General features: G+C 41.2%; 1 protein-coding gene across 4 annotated transcripts in view; it reads left to right on the plus strand.

The window, feature by feature from the left end:
• The first annotated feature begins 11286 nt into the window (after positions 1-11286).
• The window catches only part of Efr3a (EFR3 homolog A), an 89627-nt gene continuing 82924 nt past the window's right edge, over positions 11287-17989 (plus strand). For 2 of the 4 annotated variants that reach the window (XM_028876023.2, XM_028876022.2), the window contains exon 1: positions 11287-11512. Coding sequence is in view for 2 of the 4 variants with exons in the window: in XM_028876022.2 (XP_028731855.1) it covers positions 11503-11512 (10 nt within the window). In the remaining 2 variants the exon portion in view is untranslated. Of the gene's footprint in view, positions 11513-11945; positions 12151-17989 lie in introns of those variants that run through there. The other 2 variants (XM_037197510.1, XM_028876021.2) reach the window with 2 other exon arrangements.

Here is a 17989-nt window from a genome sequence, read left to right on the forward strand (position 1 = left end):
TTGGAAAGCTGGCAAGAAACAAGCCAAGCTAAGGCTGGGTATTCATAATTAAGAATAAGCCTCCATGTGTGATTTATTTGATTTATTTGGGATCTGAGTGTCAGGTCCCCCACAAAAGACCAAAGACCAAACAACAACAACAGATTGAAACAAGATGGCTGCTTGTTCTAAGCTTATTCCACTCTGTTCTTCTGATTTAGGTTCAGGGTTAACAGAGCCATGTTCAAACTAGGTTGATATTTTGAGAACAATCTTCTGGACATCTTTTGTTGTACTAATTGTACAGAAAGAGAGATTAGCAAGTGAGATATGTGAAAAAGAGATCCTTCTGCTAATATCTTTGACACACTTCCATTTTATAATCCCAACCTTTTGAGTTTGGGGAATTTCTGCCCATAACCCACATATCCTTATAATAAACTCTCTCCCTTTTAAATGCTAAGTTTTAAGCTAGCTTAAAATGATTACTGGTAATTGCAAAAGAAAGTCTTTTAGATGTAGATTTTTTTTTAATCTAGCAGATTGTCTTATTTTGATAGGCAATAAATAATGGTTCTCAGATCTGCTAATTCTGTCAACACTAGGTAAATTTCTTTTCTCCATATTTAGTCTAAGAAAATGTTAGTTTTGACATACATTGCATTTATTATTTCATGCAGTGTTTCTCTCCAATTGTGAAATACTGGGCTTAACTAGTCTTTTTGGAAGGAATAAACTCAGTAATATAGTCCATACCTATTTAAAAAGAACATAGATTTACATATGATACTATGGAGTATTTTCTTATAATACAAATCAGAGTTTAGGCTTTTTTACATTTAAGTATTCTTCTGAGTTTAGCTGAGCATATCATTATCAGGAAACATTGTTTTTCATGTTAAAGGTAGTCAAATATTTAGGCTTATCAATGTTTAGTAGGGTGTGTGCAAACTTGTGTCTGTACGTGTGTGTTTGTGTGTGACAAAGGTTAGCCAAAGTGTTGTTCCTCAGTTACCACCCACTTTATTTTATGAGTCAGGGTTTCTCGTGGCCTGGAGCTTTTCAAAGGCTAGGCTGGCTGACCACCAAGACCCAGATATTTCCATTCTTTACCTCCCCAGAGCAGAGATTACAAGTGTTTACCAGATTTCTCATGTGGGCTCTGGAGACAAAACTCAGGTAGACATGAAGTACGTGTGAAGCTCTGTATTGACTGAGTCATCTTCTCAGTCCCTATATTTTTGAGCTTTAACATATTTTATATCTGCTTAAATTCATAGCATTCTGGGCTTTTGGTTTTGTCTTTTGCTTAATTTAATTTCCAACCATGTCTCTCAATGTCAGTTGGAAGCAGTCAGATGATGAGAGCTGGTTTCTGCATGAGTCAGTCATACCAATGCTCCCAGCTCTAAACACACTTTATTGCTATTATTACAGACCCTGATTTAGAGACATATTTCTACTATTGGCCTCATTACCTACATCAAAGCTTTTTGTTTTAATGCTGCATTATACTGTGGTCTTTTAAAAAACAATGTAGGCAACGATTGGGAATACAGACTTTTATTAAAACTGAGCAACCTACGTCCTACTTATAAGGACAGCTGCGTGGACTGAGGGTTGCTTAAGGCACAGTGACAGACAGCTACTACAATGCAGACACTTGGACCTCTCCAAAGCTTACAATTTTCAACTGATATCAAACACCAGAAAAACTAAATATAAAAGAAAAAGGAAAAAAAAACTGAGACTAAAATAAATCCAATTTTATTTATTTATTTATTTATTTATTTATTTATTTATTTATTTATGTGTTTGTTTGTTTATTTATTATTGACATGACATCTTGCTATCTTTCTTAGGCTGGTCTCAAACTCTTGGGGTCAAATGGTCCTTTTATCTCAATGTCCCAAGTAGTTTGTACTAAATGTGTGCCATCATACCTGACTAATTCTTATGTTCATAAAACAAACATCTAAGTTGAAAATCTAGGACATGAAGAGAACCACAGAACACTCAAAGTGCTGTCCATAATATTGCCTACTGTTTTTCTAATAACAGTGGTACACAAATAAGATTCCCCACAATGGCTTCAGCCATCTTCTTGTGAGATCTTATTTTATTTTGCTTTTTTTTTTTTCATGTTTCTATTCAAGTCTACTACTCTTCTATCCCATGTCATTGGATATGAATATGACATGGCTGTAACTGGATTTCTACTAAAGCATATAGTACTTAGCTTTATGTCTACCCCATTTCCCAGGTAAATATGATTAATTGTGATTATATCTAACTATAACTGTATTGCCTTGAGGCAAATCTAATAGACAGCTCTTCTACCCAACATCCCAGTTATAATCGAGACCTTGGTATCACAATCAAGCAACAAAAATTCCATATTCTATTGGAGGAAGTATCTGAAAACTTATTTTTCAGACAGAGAAGACCATAAATGTATGTAGAATTTATTGGAAACAATGGTGAATGGTCACAACTTTCTATTTCTACCTCATTCCCATGTGAGAGACAAATGAACAATTATTGTGATTGTAATTTGACTTCCAGCCTATAGACAAAGAGTCAATACAAAGCCTACCAGCATTCTGGAAGGAATTAGAAACCAAGGGCAAGTATGCTTCTTCTTCTGCATGGTCTGAGGATTCCTTCTGTAGCACAGATCAATTGCCAGAGAGACAACTGTCTCTTTGTCCATATAACCTGCATCTACATCTCCTGTGGGGCCCATGTGCTCTTCAGTTAACTCTGCAAACTGTGGTTAAGAGCTGAGGTTTGGGGGCAGGGAGATGCGAACTCGAATGTCAAGGCCATTACTCACTTGTATGACCTTCTGAGACTCTCATTTCATCTCTCCAAGCTTTGATTTCCTCACAGCAAAGTTGAGGACAGGAGCGTGCATACAACAATGGGGAGCAAAGTTGGGGCTGTTTTGCTGGCTTATCATGAGGACCCTCTTCTGATCCTTCACTTGGGTGTGCGTTTTATCTTCATGCCCTTTGTGTTCATTTGTGCTCTCTTTTTCTCTCTCCCTGCATTTCTTTCTCTCTCTTTCCCACTCTTCTTCAATGTTTCTTAAGTACCCAATGTATTCCATGACAGGGAATAAAGCAGTAAATAAGATGTGTCTCCAGTTGTCGTGAAAGTCTTATACAGACCCTTATTGCCTAAAATGCCATTGTATTAAAAAGGTTGTTTTCTCCCCTTTTTAGCAAATCCGTTCCACCCTGTGTTAAATGCTAAAGCTACTTAGCATTTTAGTAAATAGCAATGAGAGATAATGATTCCTTCTAATTGTTGAAAATGATAGTGTTTCTAAGGAAGGCATTCCAGCTGTTTTGTCTGATTTAATCAAGAACTTTTAACCTTATTGTCTCAGGATTTTGCTCCCTTTCCACTGTGGTTCTCTGTATAAGGCATAGATGATTAAGATGTTGGCTTAGGAGACGATCAGGGGTGTGTGCCTTGCACAATATACAGGTTGACTCAGAAACACTAGGTAATGAATAGAAGCCTGTCATTTACATTTGGGCTCCAGTTACTTTGGGTAACACATGAATAAGAAAATTGTTATGGAATTCAGAGGTCTGTGATCTCAACTTGGAAAAATGTAATAACCCACAGAAATGGCCTCATGTGGTATAGGATTTGTTCTGTAAGACTTTCCAATGGCAACTAGTCTCAATCTTACTTATATCATAGACATAGAAACACCCAGAGAAGTTAAGGCCTTCCAATCAGGTCTTAGCCCAGGCCATGCAGATTAAATATTATCTGAAAGCCTTAGGACTGGGATCCTGATATTGATATTTTTTCCCATTTCCATGGTGACTCCAAAGTACAATCAAGATGGAGAACTACTGCCTTGAAAACCAAGGGAAGTGTTCCTTCATGTTGACATTGAGTAAAATTAAGTCCAGAGAGATTAAAAGCATAAAAGGAACAGACAGAATGTCCTCCAATCACCATGATTTCACTAGCACTAAATAGTTAGTTAGGTTTCTAGAGCCAGGCATGATATTCCTCTAGTTGAATAGGTCTTAGGTCCAGTTAGGCAAAAGCTGGTTACCACCAAGGTATGTGTGCCACCACTGCACCTGTAGGGTTATTGTGCCCTGCTGGTGCACCATACCTGGGTGGGACTGTTGGTTGCCTCCTTCCTTTGGTAGTTTGTATGGTACTTTCTGGTACTATGAAATCTAGACCCCAGAAAGGGGGCATTCAGGTCAGTTCTACAACCACTAATTTACTAAACCAGAATAATCCCTAATAGCAATCTCTAAACATTTGTCCTTATGCCTACAGGTAAGTATAGTAGTCACAACTCATCAAGGAATCCTTCCAGTAGACAGAGCTCACCACAGAAACCCACAATCAATCAGTAGTCAAAGTAGTGGAACCCAGTCCCAATTTAGAGACATCTACAAAATATTCCCATATCTAAGGCTCATAGAACATGGCAAAAGTTTGTAAGAACTGGTAGTCAGGGGATTTGCTGACATTGTGTCTCCTAGAAACATCAGAAACTACACTTATAAAGTCTCACCAACATGTCTGCCCACACACAAGCTAAGCAAGGAGGCACCAAGGAATATGACAGACTTGATGTACAAAAGTCCGTGAGCTCTCAATTCTACACAAAGAACTACAGGCAACTGAGTAAAGTTGGGATTAGGAGAGGTAGGCAGTCCTCCCCAGGGAAGAGCACATTGATTGGTTGACCAGCCTGAAAACGATTAGTCAGCCCTGAAAACATACATACAAGTAACATTATATGGACTCAACAGCTTATATTAGGAATATATATGTATATATGAACACATATATGTATGCAATAGCAATTGATGAAAAAATGAAGTCAGATATTAGAAAGCAAGGAAGGAGAAGTATATGGGACAGAGGAAAGGTGAGGAAGAAATGTTATAATTAAAATACAATCTCAAGGGCCTGGAGAGACAAATCAGTGTTTAAGAACACTGGCTACTCTTCCAGAGGTCTTGAGTTCAATTCCCAGCAACCACCTGGTGTCTCACAACTATCTATAATGGGATTTGACTTCCTCTTCTGGCATGCAGGTGTACATGCAATTATAGTACTCATATACATAAAATAAACACATTTTAAAAAATACAGTCTCAAAAATAAACAAACAAAAACCAAACAAACAAGACCAGGTAAGTGGAAGGCACAACTCAAACCTAGGGTTTAAAAGTCCCAAGTCCACACCATGTGCACCTCATAAGAATTGGAAGATTGTATCATTAAGCAATAGCGGGGGCGGGGGTGGGGGGAGATAAACAGAATGAAACTTTCAAAGGAGAAAAGTTATTGATGTAAACATTTATTTTGAAAAATGACTAGACCGTGAGAAGAACATCAGATCACATCATTATGACCTTTGGGGAAGATGCTTTCAGGAGAAGTAAATAGCCTCACACTTATTTCCTATAACTTGCAAATTTGTTTGCAGTTGCTGTGGAAGTGCTAAGATGCACATTCAATTAAAAATGAGTCATCCCAGGGCATGTCTCAGAACCTGGAGCACATACTTGCCTAAACTTGGAGCAAAGCTATTTTGAGCAACTGGAGTTAAAAGCTAATGCCCTGGTAGGATGTGGACAATGACCTTTCTAATATTATTTTGATATTTTAATTGTTTTCCAAGAAGGAAAAAGACACCAAGGGACAAAGAACTTCTATTTTTAATGGCCTATATCCTGAAAGCGTACCAGTAAATATAGAAAAGAAAGTGTTCCCATATTGAAGTACTAATGAATGTTTTTCTTGATTTGATGCTAACTGTTTTGGAAAAGTATAAATATATTTAAAGGGGCCAAGCAGTGGTGGCACATGCCTTTACTCCCAGCGCTCGGGAGGCAGAGGCAGGTAGATCTCTGTGAGTTCAAGGCCAGCCTTGTCTACAGATCAAGATCCAGGACAGGCACCAAAACTACTCAGAGAAATCCTGTCTCAAAAAACCAAATATATATATTTGTGTGTGTGTGTGTGTGTGTGTGTGTGTGTGTGTATGGCCTTATTATTAATGGTTTAGGAGTAGTAGATTGCCTTTAGCAAATGTCTCAGGCCTTCCCAGAATAGAATTATAAAGGAGAGTGTGCTAACCCCAAATTCTTTTGCTTTTCCACCCCATTCACACTTGTAGCTCTCTGTAGCTCTTCCAAGAATCCTCCCCAGTTATTTCTGGGTGTTCCTGCTACCTCTTGTGTGCCATAGAAGGCTAGGGGCCTTTGAAAGATACATTGAGGTATGGTCATAAGAAGTACCTTAAGATCATTTGAAGACTCTAGGTAGGTCTCTTTGAAATGATTGATCCCATTATAAATACCAACGCTGTTCTTTGTGTTCATCATTTCTATAAGCATTACTGAACTAAAAATATCAGCGATCTTTAATTATGTCAGTCATTCTCTGTATTTTTCAGACTAAGCCATGTTTCTGATATTCATAATATCGTGCATAACTCCACCACATTTTACAAGTGATGAACACTTGAGTTGCCTGCATACTTGACCCTTCCCATGAATACATTGAACTTCCTTTCCCATAAACCTATGGGCTCTTCTGAAAATTTTTTCCAGGGCATATGCTCAGGAGGATGATTATTATGTTTAGAGCATTCTTTTTTGTTGTTTTGTTTTTGTTTTTGTTTTTTGAGACAGGATTGCTCTATGTAGTTTTGGTGCCTGTCCTGGATCTCAATCTGTAGACCAGGCTGGCCTTGAACTTACAGAGATCTGCCTAGCTCTGCCTCCCCAGTGCTGGGATTAAAGGCTTGTGCCACCACTGCCTGGCTAGAGCAATCTTAATTACATTAACTACTCACACGAGTATGGAAGGATGAAAGTTTCCTAGAATAAAGGGTGCAGGAAAAGCTATTGACTGTGGGAAAACTGACAAAAAAAAAAAAAAAAAGCAATAGTGCTACCTCATGGTGGGATTTTGATTTGGACTTCATCAGGACCAGCAGAGAGATGCTATGTGGTGATGGGAAAGCAGGTTTTGAAAGACCTCCCACATTCCTGTGGTAATTGAAGGGAAGGGATTTGAGTGCTGAGCTATCGTGTGTTTTAAGCAAGGCAGAGGTATTAGATTTGTATATTAGATGTAATATGTGTATGTTCTGCCTGCTCCATGCCCTGACAAAAATATGACCTCAAACTCCAGTGGCTCACACACTAAGGGAGTGCATCCTTTCCTGAAGAGTGAGCTATAAGACCTCTCAATATTTGCCACACTCTCACTGTGCCTGGACAAGTGCTATGCAGGGCTAGGGTGGATGGGAATGCCTAGATCTCAAGTCCTACTTGCTGGGATTGGGTTTCAGGAGAGGAGTTATGGCTCAGAGGGAATGGGTGGGGAAGGCATTTAAAAGAGGAAACAGGAAAGTAGTTCAAGAGAGGCTAGCCATTTATTCTTAGTTCATATAACCCCAAGAAATGGTGATGGAGTCATTGCTTTCAGCAGTAAGGAGATACACAGGCAGACATTGGGTCCAGAGAGTTTTCAAACCCAAAATATTGCTATATGGGAAGAGGGCAACCCAAATCCCATGTGCACTCACTAGGAAAAAGGTATGTAACTCCAAGTGTTATGAAACTCTGCTTCCTGTCTTTCAGCTGTCCTTGCTCAGAATCCTTGGTTGCTGATTTCACTTCTGGCAACAATACAAGAACTAAGGTGACGAAAAGACAAAGATATTATGGGCCAGACTCCCAGGATGTTGGGTTTTGTATCTTTTTTTGGTAATGTAAGTAGAGATGTCTGCTTTTGGGAATCATACCTGCCTTCTAGGGCACAGTGTCCTCTGGTTCTCTCTCTCTCTCTCTCTCTCTCTCTCTCTCTCTCTCTCTCTCTCTCTCTCCATGTCATCCTTCTTCAGAGGACTCTCTCCGACTTTTACATTCAGCAGCTTCTGTCTCTGGGACAATGATTTCCAAATGTTCCTTCCTGAGGTCTTTAGAATGGGAACTTTCTACCTGGTGTACCCAGCTGCCTTCAGCTCTTTCTTCTTAGATGCCTCCCTTGGGTCGCTCTTCAAGTTCAGTATGGCTCACATCCTTTCCTCACACTGCTCTAAAGCAGCATTCCTTTCCAATTTTTCTACTGCTCTCCTGGAACCACGAGTTTCCTTGTTCTAACCTTGGAGTTACATAACCAACAGATGCTTCTCTATAGCTTCCAACTCAGCAGCCAACAAATCCCGGGGAATCTTTTTCAGAAGATCTGACTTTTTCTTTTTCCACAGCCATCACCAATGCTAAGCACCCAAGAGTCTTTTCTGTACTAGTATTGATGCCTCTGAAAGACCCCACTCCATTATGAGGACATGGGGCGTTGGGCCGATGAAATGGCCCCCCCCCCCCGGTCCCAATAACTTAGCCTAAGAAACGCCATTCTGAAGGAATCAGAAAAACAGGAGTTCACAGCTGTGGCCAGCCATCCAGCCTTGAGAGAGACATAACTATGGCCAGCCATCCGGCCTTGGGAGAGAGATAACTGTGGTCAGCGGCCTTGAGAGAAAAACAGTTGAGTCAAATCAGGATATTTTATGGCTGGCCCCCTGGCCTTGAGGAATAAGCAGCTGGGCTGGAAAAACACCCACTATACCCTGGGCAAGGCCAAGTCAGCCATACACATATGACCCCAAGTTCATCCTGGCCTTCTTTGAAACAACCAATAGGAGCCCTGTAACTATGCTTCTCGCTTCTGTAACCGCGCCTCTGCCCCTGGGATCCCATAAAAAGTCCCCCTTGCCCTAGGAAGGCGCTCAAGTCCTCCGAGAGACTTCGCCCAGGTACCTGTGTATCTAAATAAACCCTCTTGCTGTTTGCATCTGATCCGTGGTTTCGGTGTGCTCCTTGGGTTTGGGGTCTCTCCTGAGGGAAGATCTCCCCTGGGGGTCTTTCACCTCCTAAATGACTGATTATCACCAAGGTTTCCCTACCAGGCATCCAGTCTACTCCTCAGATCCCTGTTACTGATAATTTGATGCCATTGCTCTAATAAAGAACATAGAGCGGTTTGTAAAATAATGAATCCCAAGCTTGAGTGCAAAGTTGCTTATTAACTCTTTTTAAAAAATCTTTAATATATTTGTACTCTAGAATAAATAGACCTATACTTTCATATCTATAGGGATTATTCTAGGATCCCTCTGGAATACAGAATTGCTTGGATTTCAGGTCCATTATGTAAGGTATCATTATATTTGCATGCAACCTATACAACCCTTCCTTATACTTTAAATTAGCTCTAGATTACTTTAACACCGAGTACAAGGTAAATGCTATGTGAAGTTGCCATATTGTTTAGGAAAAATGAGGAATGCAACTCTGTGCTCATTATAGATAAAAAAGTTTTTTTCATATGTATTTTCAATTCAACATTGGTTAAGTCTAAGGATATGGAACCAGAAGAGCCAACTGTCTGCTCTTTACTTACAGAGTTATTGAATTAATGTGCTCTAGCTCACGACAGTCTGCCAAGCAGAAATATAGGTGTTATGGTTACATTTGTATTCCTATTTATAAATATGATCAGATTTTCTCTACTTCTTTAACACTATGTAGTCCAGTGGTAGAATATCATTGCCTCAACAGTTATCATTATAAGAGAAAAGTGTAACTGTATAGGCAAAGATGTTGTAAAAGTCTTGGGGAGACAAGTAAGACTAGGAAAGAATTTAGAGGTCATAAAAAACATACCACAGTTTATTGGAGTTTGTCTTACTTTTCCTATTACCATGATCAATATTCAGATACAAGCAACTTAAGAGAGAAAGGGCTTTTTGGCTTCTGTTTTTCAAATACAGGTTCTCATTGTGTAGCCCTCGCTGACCTGAAACTTAATATATAGACCAAACTAGCCTTGAACTCCTAGAGATTTGCTTGCCCCTGGCTGGAATTAAAGGCATGCACCATCACATTGGACTTCAGAGAAAAAGTTTATTCTGGCTCTGAGTTCAAGGTTGCAGTCAATCATGATGGGGCAGCCACAGCAGCAGGAGTGGGTTGCAGTGCCAGGAAGCAGAGTGAAGGTGCATTCTGCTGCTGAGCTGCCCCCTTTACACTTACACAGTCTAGGCCTTCTCATCCCAATTAACCTAATATAATCCTCCACGGGCATACCCAGGCCTGGCTCCAAGGACTGTAGATCCTGTCAAATGGACAACACTGCTATCACAGAACCTATTTAAGTATGGGCCACATCCTTGATGGTTTGTCCTTTCCCATCAGCAAGGGACACCTCTCATATATCTTATACATACTTCCTTCTCACCAGCTTCTATGACTCACTAATTACTTCTACCCTCTTCCAAGACCTTCCAAGGTCTTTGCTAATTCAAAGTCTGCTTTCTTCCAAGTTGACTCAAAGACTAAATTACCCTCAGGCCTTTCTGGTTACTTCATCTTCTTTATCTCCTCCTCTCAAGACTTCACAATCTCATTTCTTAAGCAGAAAGTTGGCACTACACTCCAGAACATAGGTCTCAAAATGTAAGTGCATATATACATCATCTCATGTGCCATTCAGCAGCATTAGTTCAGGACTTAGGAATGTACTCACTAACAGAGTCCTGTGTCTCCCGAACCACTTTGAAAACATAGTGTTAGATTTCTAGACATTGCTTGTATTTTTCTAAAGGGATTGTGTGCAGCCTACAATGTCTAGCCAATGTTATATGTACTGCCTACACTGCTGGACATCCTAGCTCCAGGGATGAACCAGTTTTATGACTCCTAATAGACCCATCAAGTAGAATATTAATGATACCTAGCGTTAAGAACAGGGCTAGCCAAGTGTTCAGAACACTCTCTAAAGGAAAAGACCAAGTCCCGGGACTGGCTCACTTTGAAAGCTACCAGAAGCCTCAGCGGGAATGTCATTTTCTGTCCTCTGAGAAAACGCTCAGCCATCACCCCAGATAACCCTAGTGCATCTCAAAGGCATTAGACTTTCAGAGACTGCCAGATGGAAGCTCTGCCAGTTAAATAGCTCTGAGCAGGAAGGAGATTAGGGGAAGTCACTACACCCAAGACCATAGTCTTTACCCTCACAGTCCTAAGGTGACGCGCCCTAAGCAGGCCTGAGCCAAAGTGAGACAGTCAGATCTCACCAGGAGTGAAAAGAAAAGAAAACCTCGGAGTTAACGAATGGAGCCCGCTCACTGCCCACCCTGCAGGTGCAGGTGCAGCATGGAGTCCAGCAGTCACCGCTCGCGGGCGGAGCTTGGGCGGCTCGGGGGCGGGACCTCTCGGTGGCGACGCGCTGACGTCACGGGCGTGGGTCGGCCCAGCGCGTCGTCGACGGGGCGCGGAGCGCGGCCGGTGGTTTCTGTGGCCGGTCGGCGTCCGCTCGCTCGGCTCTTCGCCCTCCGCCCGACGAGGCGCCTGTGGCCGAGCTCCCGCAGCCATGCTGCGGTCGGCGCGGCTCGCGCGACTCCACTGAGTCCGGGAACGGCGGCGAGCGCGGCGGGCTCGGGTCGCCATGCCTACCCGTGAGTGTGGGGCAGGGCCGGGCGGGGAGCGCCTCCAGGAAGCGCCGGTCGGCCCCGAGTTAGTTTCGCTTCACTTCAGCGTCCCATGGGCGGGGAGCGGGGGACCCCAGTGCACACTCGGGGCAACTGAGGCTGGAGAGTTACAAAACTGACAGCGGCCCGCGGTGACGGCGTGGTAGTAACGGAGATCCGTGAGACCCGGGAAGCCCGGGCTAGTAAGTCCGCCGCGCGGCCCAGCGCGACTGTGGAGAGAGCACCGTGGCCCTGAGGTCGAGGCCTGTGCTGCCTTAGCTGGTCTGAGGGACAGACTGGAGCCTTCCCTGGGGCCAGAGGCCGGGGTGACCCCAAGTGTGTCAGCCCGACTACCCCTGGCTGAGTCCACCCGGGGTTTGGCTTGCCCCGCCTAGTGTGGGGCCCGGGCTCTGCTGTCCCCCAGGGACGCTGGGTTTGGAGATGACCCGGTAGTGGAGGCTTTGAGAGAGACTCTGTACTACGGGGTACTACAGTGCTACCAGTGACCCAGATACTCGAGTGAGACTTTAAACCCCTTGGCCCACTTGGATTACGTGCAGACTGGGTGGCTGATCTCGGACCGAGAGGAGGCATGATGCTGGTGATGGATTTGAGATTTCTTGCAAGTAGGGCTCTTTTAAGTGTGTCCTGCCGCAGAATCTTTAAAGACTTGTGAATGTTTTTTTTTGTTTTTGTTTTTTTTTTCTCAGAATTCCTTTCTGGCTTTGCCTGACCTGGTTTCTGTAGACATACTGGGTACGGGATTTCTAGGCAGCATTCAAATGTCCATTTTTTTTTTTTTTTTCTAATGTTGGGTTAAAAGATTCTTAATAGTAGAATGGTTTATCTCATAGCTGTGTCAAATCTTTCATCTTAATGTAAAGATCATTTATAACCCCTCAAATACCAAATGTGTTTTATTTATTTTTACAACATTATACGTTTCTTTCTTTATATTTCTCCATGGTTCATTCAGCCCGGAGGAATATACTCTGCCATCGTGTTCATGATCATTATTGTCCGTTTATTATTTCTAAATTCATCTTCTGTTATTCGAGTATTTGAAATTAGCACTGTGCCAATCTTTTTTTCCGGGAAAGCAGAGGTGAGAAGGATAAACCAGTGGTCTCAAAAGATGAGACTTCATGGGAATTGTCTGGGTAAAATGTCCCTCAGCATTCTGTAAAATTATCAAGCTTTAGTTAGGTGCCAAAGTTATCTAGTTCCCTAGAAAGGATGCTGAAAACTTCTGTTTTTAGGATGCTTGATTTATTTATCCTGTCCAGTGAGTTTTAGATGAACTCAGGTGTCAGATTGCACCCATGAATGGAGGAAGGTCAAGTGAAATGTTTATGTATCATTCATATTTGTTGGTGTGAATCTCCTGTAATTGAAAGGAGATACTGATGTGGACAGGGGATACAGATCTCAAATAGTAGCTCTTGTTTTTTCCCTCCTGATGATCAGAGCCCTCAAGATGTCTGTGATAGTTTGGTGGGAAGGAGTGCTTCTTAGACATCCTGTGTCTAGAGTAGACTGCTAACATACTAAGTGTATAAGCAGCCACTTCAACACAGTCATGGTATTATAAATGCTTTTAGGAAAAAAATGAGTTCTCATAAATGTTTTTTTTAAAAGATATTAAATAAAGAGGCTTATTTGCATGCTCAGCCAGTTAACCTTTAAGTGTTTTATGAAATGTAATGCTTTTCTACAAAATTGAAAGGTTGAAGAGAATCACTTTAGTCTCTTGAGTTCTAGAATTCTGTAAGCAGCTCGCAGATAAATAATTCTATCGCTGTTTTTATTATTCACTTGGAATTGAAATGGCATTAATAGTAGAAGCCAGCTTCACATGCTGGAGCCATGCTGGCCAAGCAGATAAATGTGTTTCTCATGAATGTTGTTTAGTGAGCAAAGACTCCTTGAGAAAACAGCTGGAAGTATGTCTTCCAAGAAGGTGCTGACACAGAACAGTTCTTGTTCTTGTCATTCTGTGTTTAGCCTGTTAGTTGGATGACTTCAGGACTGACATTTCAAACCTAGATTTAATAAACTATTAAGCTTTTAATTTCAAAGGGTTTCAAATTTTGTGTCAGTATTTGAGTTGGAAGGAAAATTGAGGTTTCTTAGCCCATTTTTTTTGTTGTTTATTTTTTAATATCAGGAGACTGAGATTTTTTTCTTTGAGTCTTTATTTTATTTTGTTTCTAGACAGTGGCTTATTATATAGCCCAGGCTAGCCTAGAACTTGTGATCCTTCTGCATTGCTAAGGGGCTGTAGAAGTTTACTACCATGTGTGGGTTTTAGTGAATTTTGATGGCTTCCCTGAGGTCATAAATGGAGTAGAACCAGTACTTGAACACAGATCTGGTCCTTTTAACCAGTATCCACATTGAACACAGATGATGTCCATTTTTCCTTAGCCAAAGTTGAATAAACTGTTTTGTTTGTTTGAGTTATAAAAATAAGACAAAATGAAAGCTTTGCCAAAATTCTGTGAAAATTTCTGTAAGCTTAGACGCTTGTGTATAAGAAAGCTCATCATTTGCCTGGATATAAGTCTTGTCACAGGAATCTGGGAAGAAGGCTATGGATTCTGCAGGTGTGCTAAGTAGATGCTCTGTTATAAAGGCATGGATTTAATTTCTTTAGCAAACTTCTATGGAAGGGGCTTCTTAGTTTATCTACATCTCATGCATGAAAACAGGTCCAATAAAATGTGCTCTCATATGTAAGAAATGGTTGTATATTAGCTAGGGGAATTCAAACACTGAACTGTTACTAGTGTGTGACTAATACTTTCTTTCGTCATTTAGACATCAGCATTGCTATCTGGTTAGGTCTGTTAGACAGTGGTAATGTGGCATCCCCCTATCCTTGAATAAGGCTAATTATATTTCACTGTTTTTTAGTGTCTTACAGAAAAAGTGCCAAGTGAATCCTGAAGGATAGGTAATAGCTGAAGTATTTCTTTTTAGAAACACATTACATGTGTTAACTTTTTATCACTGTGATAGCCCTGAGGAAAAAAAACAACTCGAGGAAAGAGTTGACTCTTGGCTTGAGAGGTGTCAGTCTAAAGTTCACTGAATCCATTGCTGTTAAGCCTGTGGAAGGACAGAAACATGGCCAAAAAGGGATGGTAGAGGGACACATCTCACAAAAGCTGTTTACTTCATAACAGCTAGGAAACAGAGACACAGTGGAAGCATCCAGGGATAAGATGTACCCTTCAGAGACCCACTCCACAGTTACCTGCTTTTGCTTCCCAGTAATTCATTCAGTCATGTCTTTGTCCGTGGATTCATTTTATTCTTTAGTGTGCTCTTGCTCTATTTGTCACATTAAAAGCTCATCAGCTAGCAACCAAGCCTGTGGTGGTTAGTGTTGCCAGTTTGACAGAATCTAGAATCAACTAGAGAACATGCCTCTGGGCATACTCATGGTGGGGGGGTATCTTATTGAGATGGGAATACCAGGCTACTGTAGGCAGCTTCATTCCTTTGGCCGGGGGTCTTCCAGAAAGATTCCTGAGCCTAGCATACATTCAGCATCCCCTGCTTTCTCCTTGTGCATACAATGTATCAGCCACTTCAGACTCCTCTTGCTTTGAGTTTTCTGTCAGGAAGGACTTAATCTCTTGAACTCTGAACCAGAATAAACCAGTAAATTGCTTTGTCAGCCTGTTTTATCACAGCAACAAGAAAAGACAGTGAGAAAAGGACTTTAGCAAAGTCCAGTGATCATTTCACGTTGAAATCATATGCATTCGTATTACTAGCTTTGGAGCCTTTGTGTTCATTCATATTTATTTATTCACATTATTGTTAGTCCATTTTTCTCCCTTTTGTCCTCCCCATATTTCACCTTTTTTCTCTCAAGCCTTCTTCCTTCTCCCAGACTTGTAGCTGAAGTTTCTTTTTTATTTTCTTCCTCTTACTGTGTCTTGATACTACTTTGATTGCTGCCTAGGAGACCGTGTATTTCTTTTCATTTTTTAAAACAGTCTCTCTGTGTATCCCTGGCTGGCCTGGAACTCACTGTGTAGACTTGGGTGTGTTCAAACTCAGAGATCCGCCCGTCTCTGCCTCCCAAATGCTGGGAATAAAGGCATGTACCACCACACCACACAAAATTTACGAAGTTTATGCTTCAATTAGTCCCATTCATGAGTAACCAGAGCTGTTTTAAAGATTATGTAAATGATGAGATAAGACTGGAGGAGAAGGAGCCAGAAATGGAATGTTTTATGTGCCATTATAATGCAGAGACGCAATTAAGAACTGAAATATGCTCAGGCTGTCACAATCACAGTTACAGTGACTATTTGTAGGCATACTAGCAATTTCTAGCTTACTGGTTTCTTTATAAAGGCATGTCATAATCAGATTTTTACTAAACCTTCCTGTATGTTTTTTGATGTGTAAGACATTACAAATGTCTGCACTTCATACTGTAGATGAGAGTTTTTCAGCCTTTGCGCCATTATACCTTGGACCAGCTTTGGTGGTTGTGGCTTAAGGAGGGAGTGGTAGCAGGGGTCTGTCCTATGCCTTATAGAATGTTTAGCAGCATATTTGGCTGTTATCTACTAAAGCCAGTAGCAGCATCCACTTCTTCCCCAGGAACCCTAAAATTGTAAAAACCAAAAATGTTTCCAGACATTACCATATAGCCCCTGGAGGACAGAATTAAAATTATACCTCATTAAGAACTGCTCTAGTTCTAAATATTTAAATATTACAGATCACACTGTGCCCACAGCCTGTCCTGCTTTCAAACCATTAGGATGCTCAGGCAGCCTACTCCCCAGAGATGCCTTCTCAGCACAGAGGCTCAAACAGCCTCTAGACCTGATATAGTCAGCAGTGATCTATTTGAACTTGACCCTGGAATTGACTCTGAGCAGGTTCCTTCAGGGAGCAGGATGGGTAATATCTCTTTTCCAGTATCTCATTCTTTTTACCAGAATTTTTGGATGTTTTATGCATCTCTCCAAACCATCTGAATTACTGGGCAGAGGAGGCTAGTTTTCTGGGGGACCTCATTTTGTTTCTACTTTAATTTTGAAGGGCAGCTTAAAAGTAAAACCAGCTGAAGCCAGGTTCCTCTGGTTTTCTAGGGCAAAAATGATAAATTATTTATTATTATTATTACCAGTGTCCCTTACCCACCCACATACATAAAAGGATAGAAAGCCATTTGTGGTTTAGAAAACTGAGCCAGTTTTTTTCCCCCTTTTGTGTGTGTGTGAGAAAGAGAAATGAAGGGATATCACGGTTGAACTCTGGCATGGAATGATCCAGTTGTCACCTAGTGTTTCAGTAGTAGTGTGTTGGGCTACAGTGGGCAAACCTGATTCTCTATAGGATATTACATTTCTCCTTAGTCTAGTTACTCTTCTTTCCCTTTAGGTACTAGATAGCACAATTCTAGATTTTAGTAAAGAAGGTGCCATTGCTTATGTATTTTCAAAGTATCTCTGAGTCGAAGTGTTCTTGTCTGAATAGCATTTTGATTGGAGACTCCACTCTGTCTTGTCTGTCTGTCTGTCTGTCTCTCTTCCTTCCTCCCTTCCTCTATCTCCCTCCCTCCCTTCCCTTCTCCCTCTCTCTCTTTGTATTTTTTAATTATAATTTAAAAAATTTATTCTTAGCCGGGCGGTGGTGGCGCACGCCTTTAGTCCTAGCACTCAGGAGGCAGAGGCAGGCGGATCTCTGTGAGTTCGAGGCCAGCCTGGGCTACCAAGTGAGTTCCAGGAAAGGCTCAAAGCTACGCAGAGAAACCCTGTCTCGAAAAAAACCAAAAAAAAAAAAAAATTATTCTTTTATATATTACATCCTGACCTCAATTTCCCCTCCCTCCTCTCCTCCCATCACCTCTTCTCTCCCTCTGATCGTTTCCTCCTCTACTTCCTTTCAGAAAATGGCAGCCCTCCCAGCAATATCAACCAAACGTGGCATATTAAGTTGCAATAAGGCTAGGAACCTCCCTGCATTTTAAGTCTGCATGAGACAACTCAGTAGGGGGAAAAGGTTCCAAAAGCAGGCAAAAGGGTTAGAAACAACTCCTGCTCCCACTGTTAGGAGTCCCACAAGAAGACCAAGCTACTTGTATGGCATTAACTTGGTCTCCTGGGGCTTTCTGCTGGGATTATTACACCTTGGCTTCATGAGGATCACCCCATTATCCTGTGGTAGTAGGAAGATTTTTTTTTTTAATTGAATGATTCTTCCCCAGAATAATGCAGAATCTTACCCCAAACTTTCCATATAATTTGAAATGACTTACAGACACAGCAGAATTTGCTAGAAAAACCAAAGCAGATTACCATGGGAGTGAAGACTGTTGATAATTGATAAAACTATACCATTCTAAGTATTCTGCTGTCTTTCAGCTGATTTTTATATATTTTTCCCTTAACGTTTTCTTTGCTTACCAAAATCTTTTAATTATGTAGA

The sequence above is a fragment of the Peromyscus leucopus genome, chromosome 20 (genome assembly GCF_004664715.2).
Source record: "Peromyscus leucopus breed LL Stock chromosome 20, UCI_PerLeu_2.1, whole genome shotgun sequence".
NCBI lineage: Eukaryota > Metazoa > Chordata > Mammalia > Rodentia > Cricetidae > Peromyscus > Peromyscus leucopus.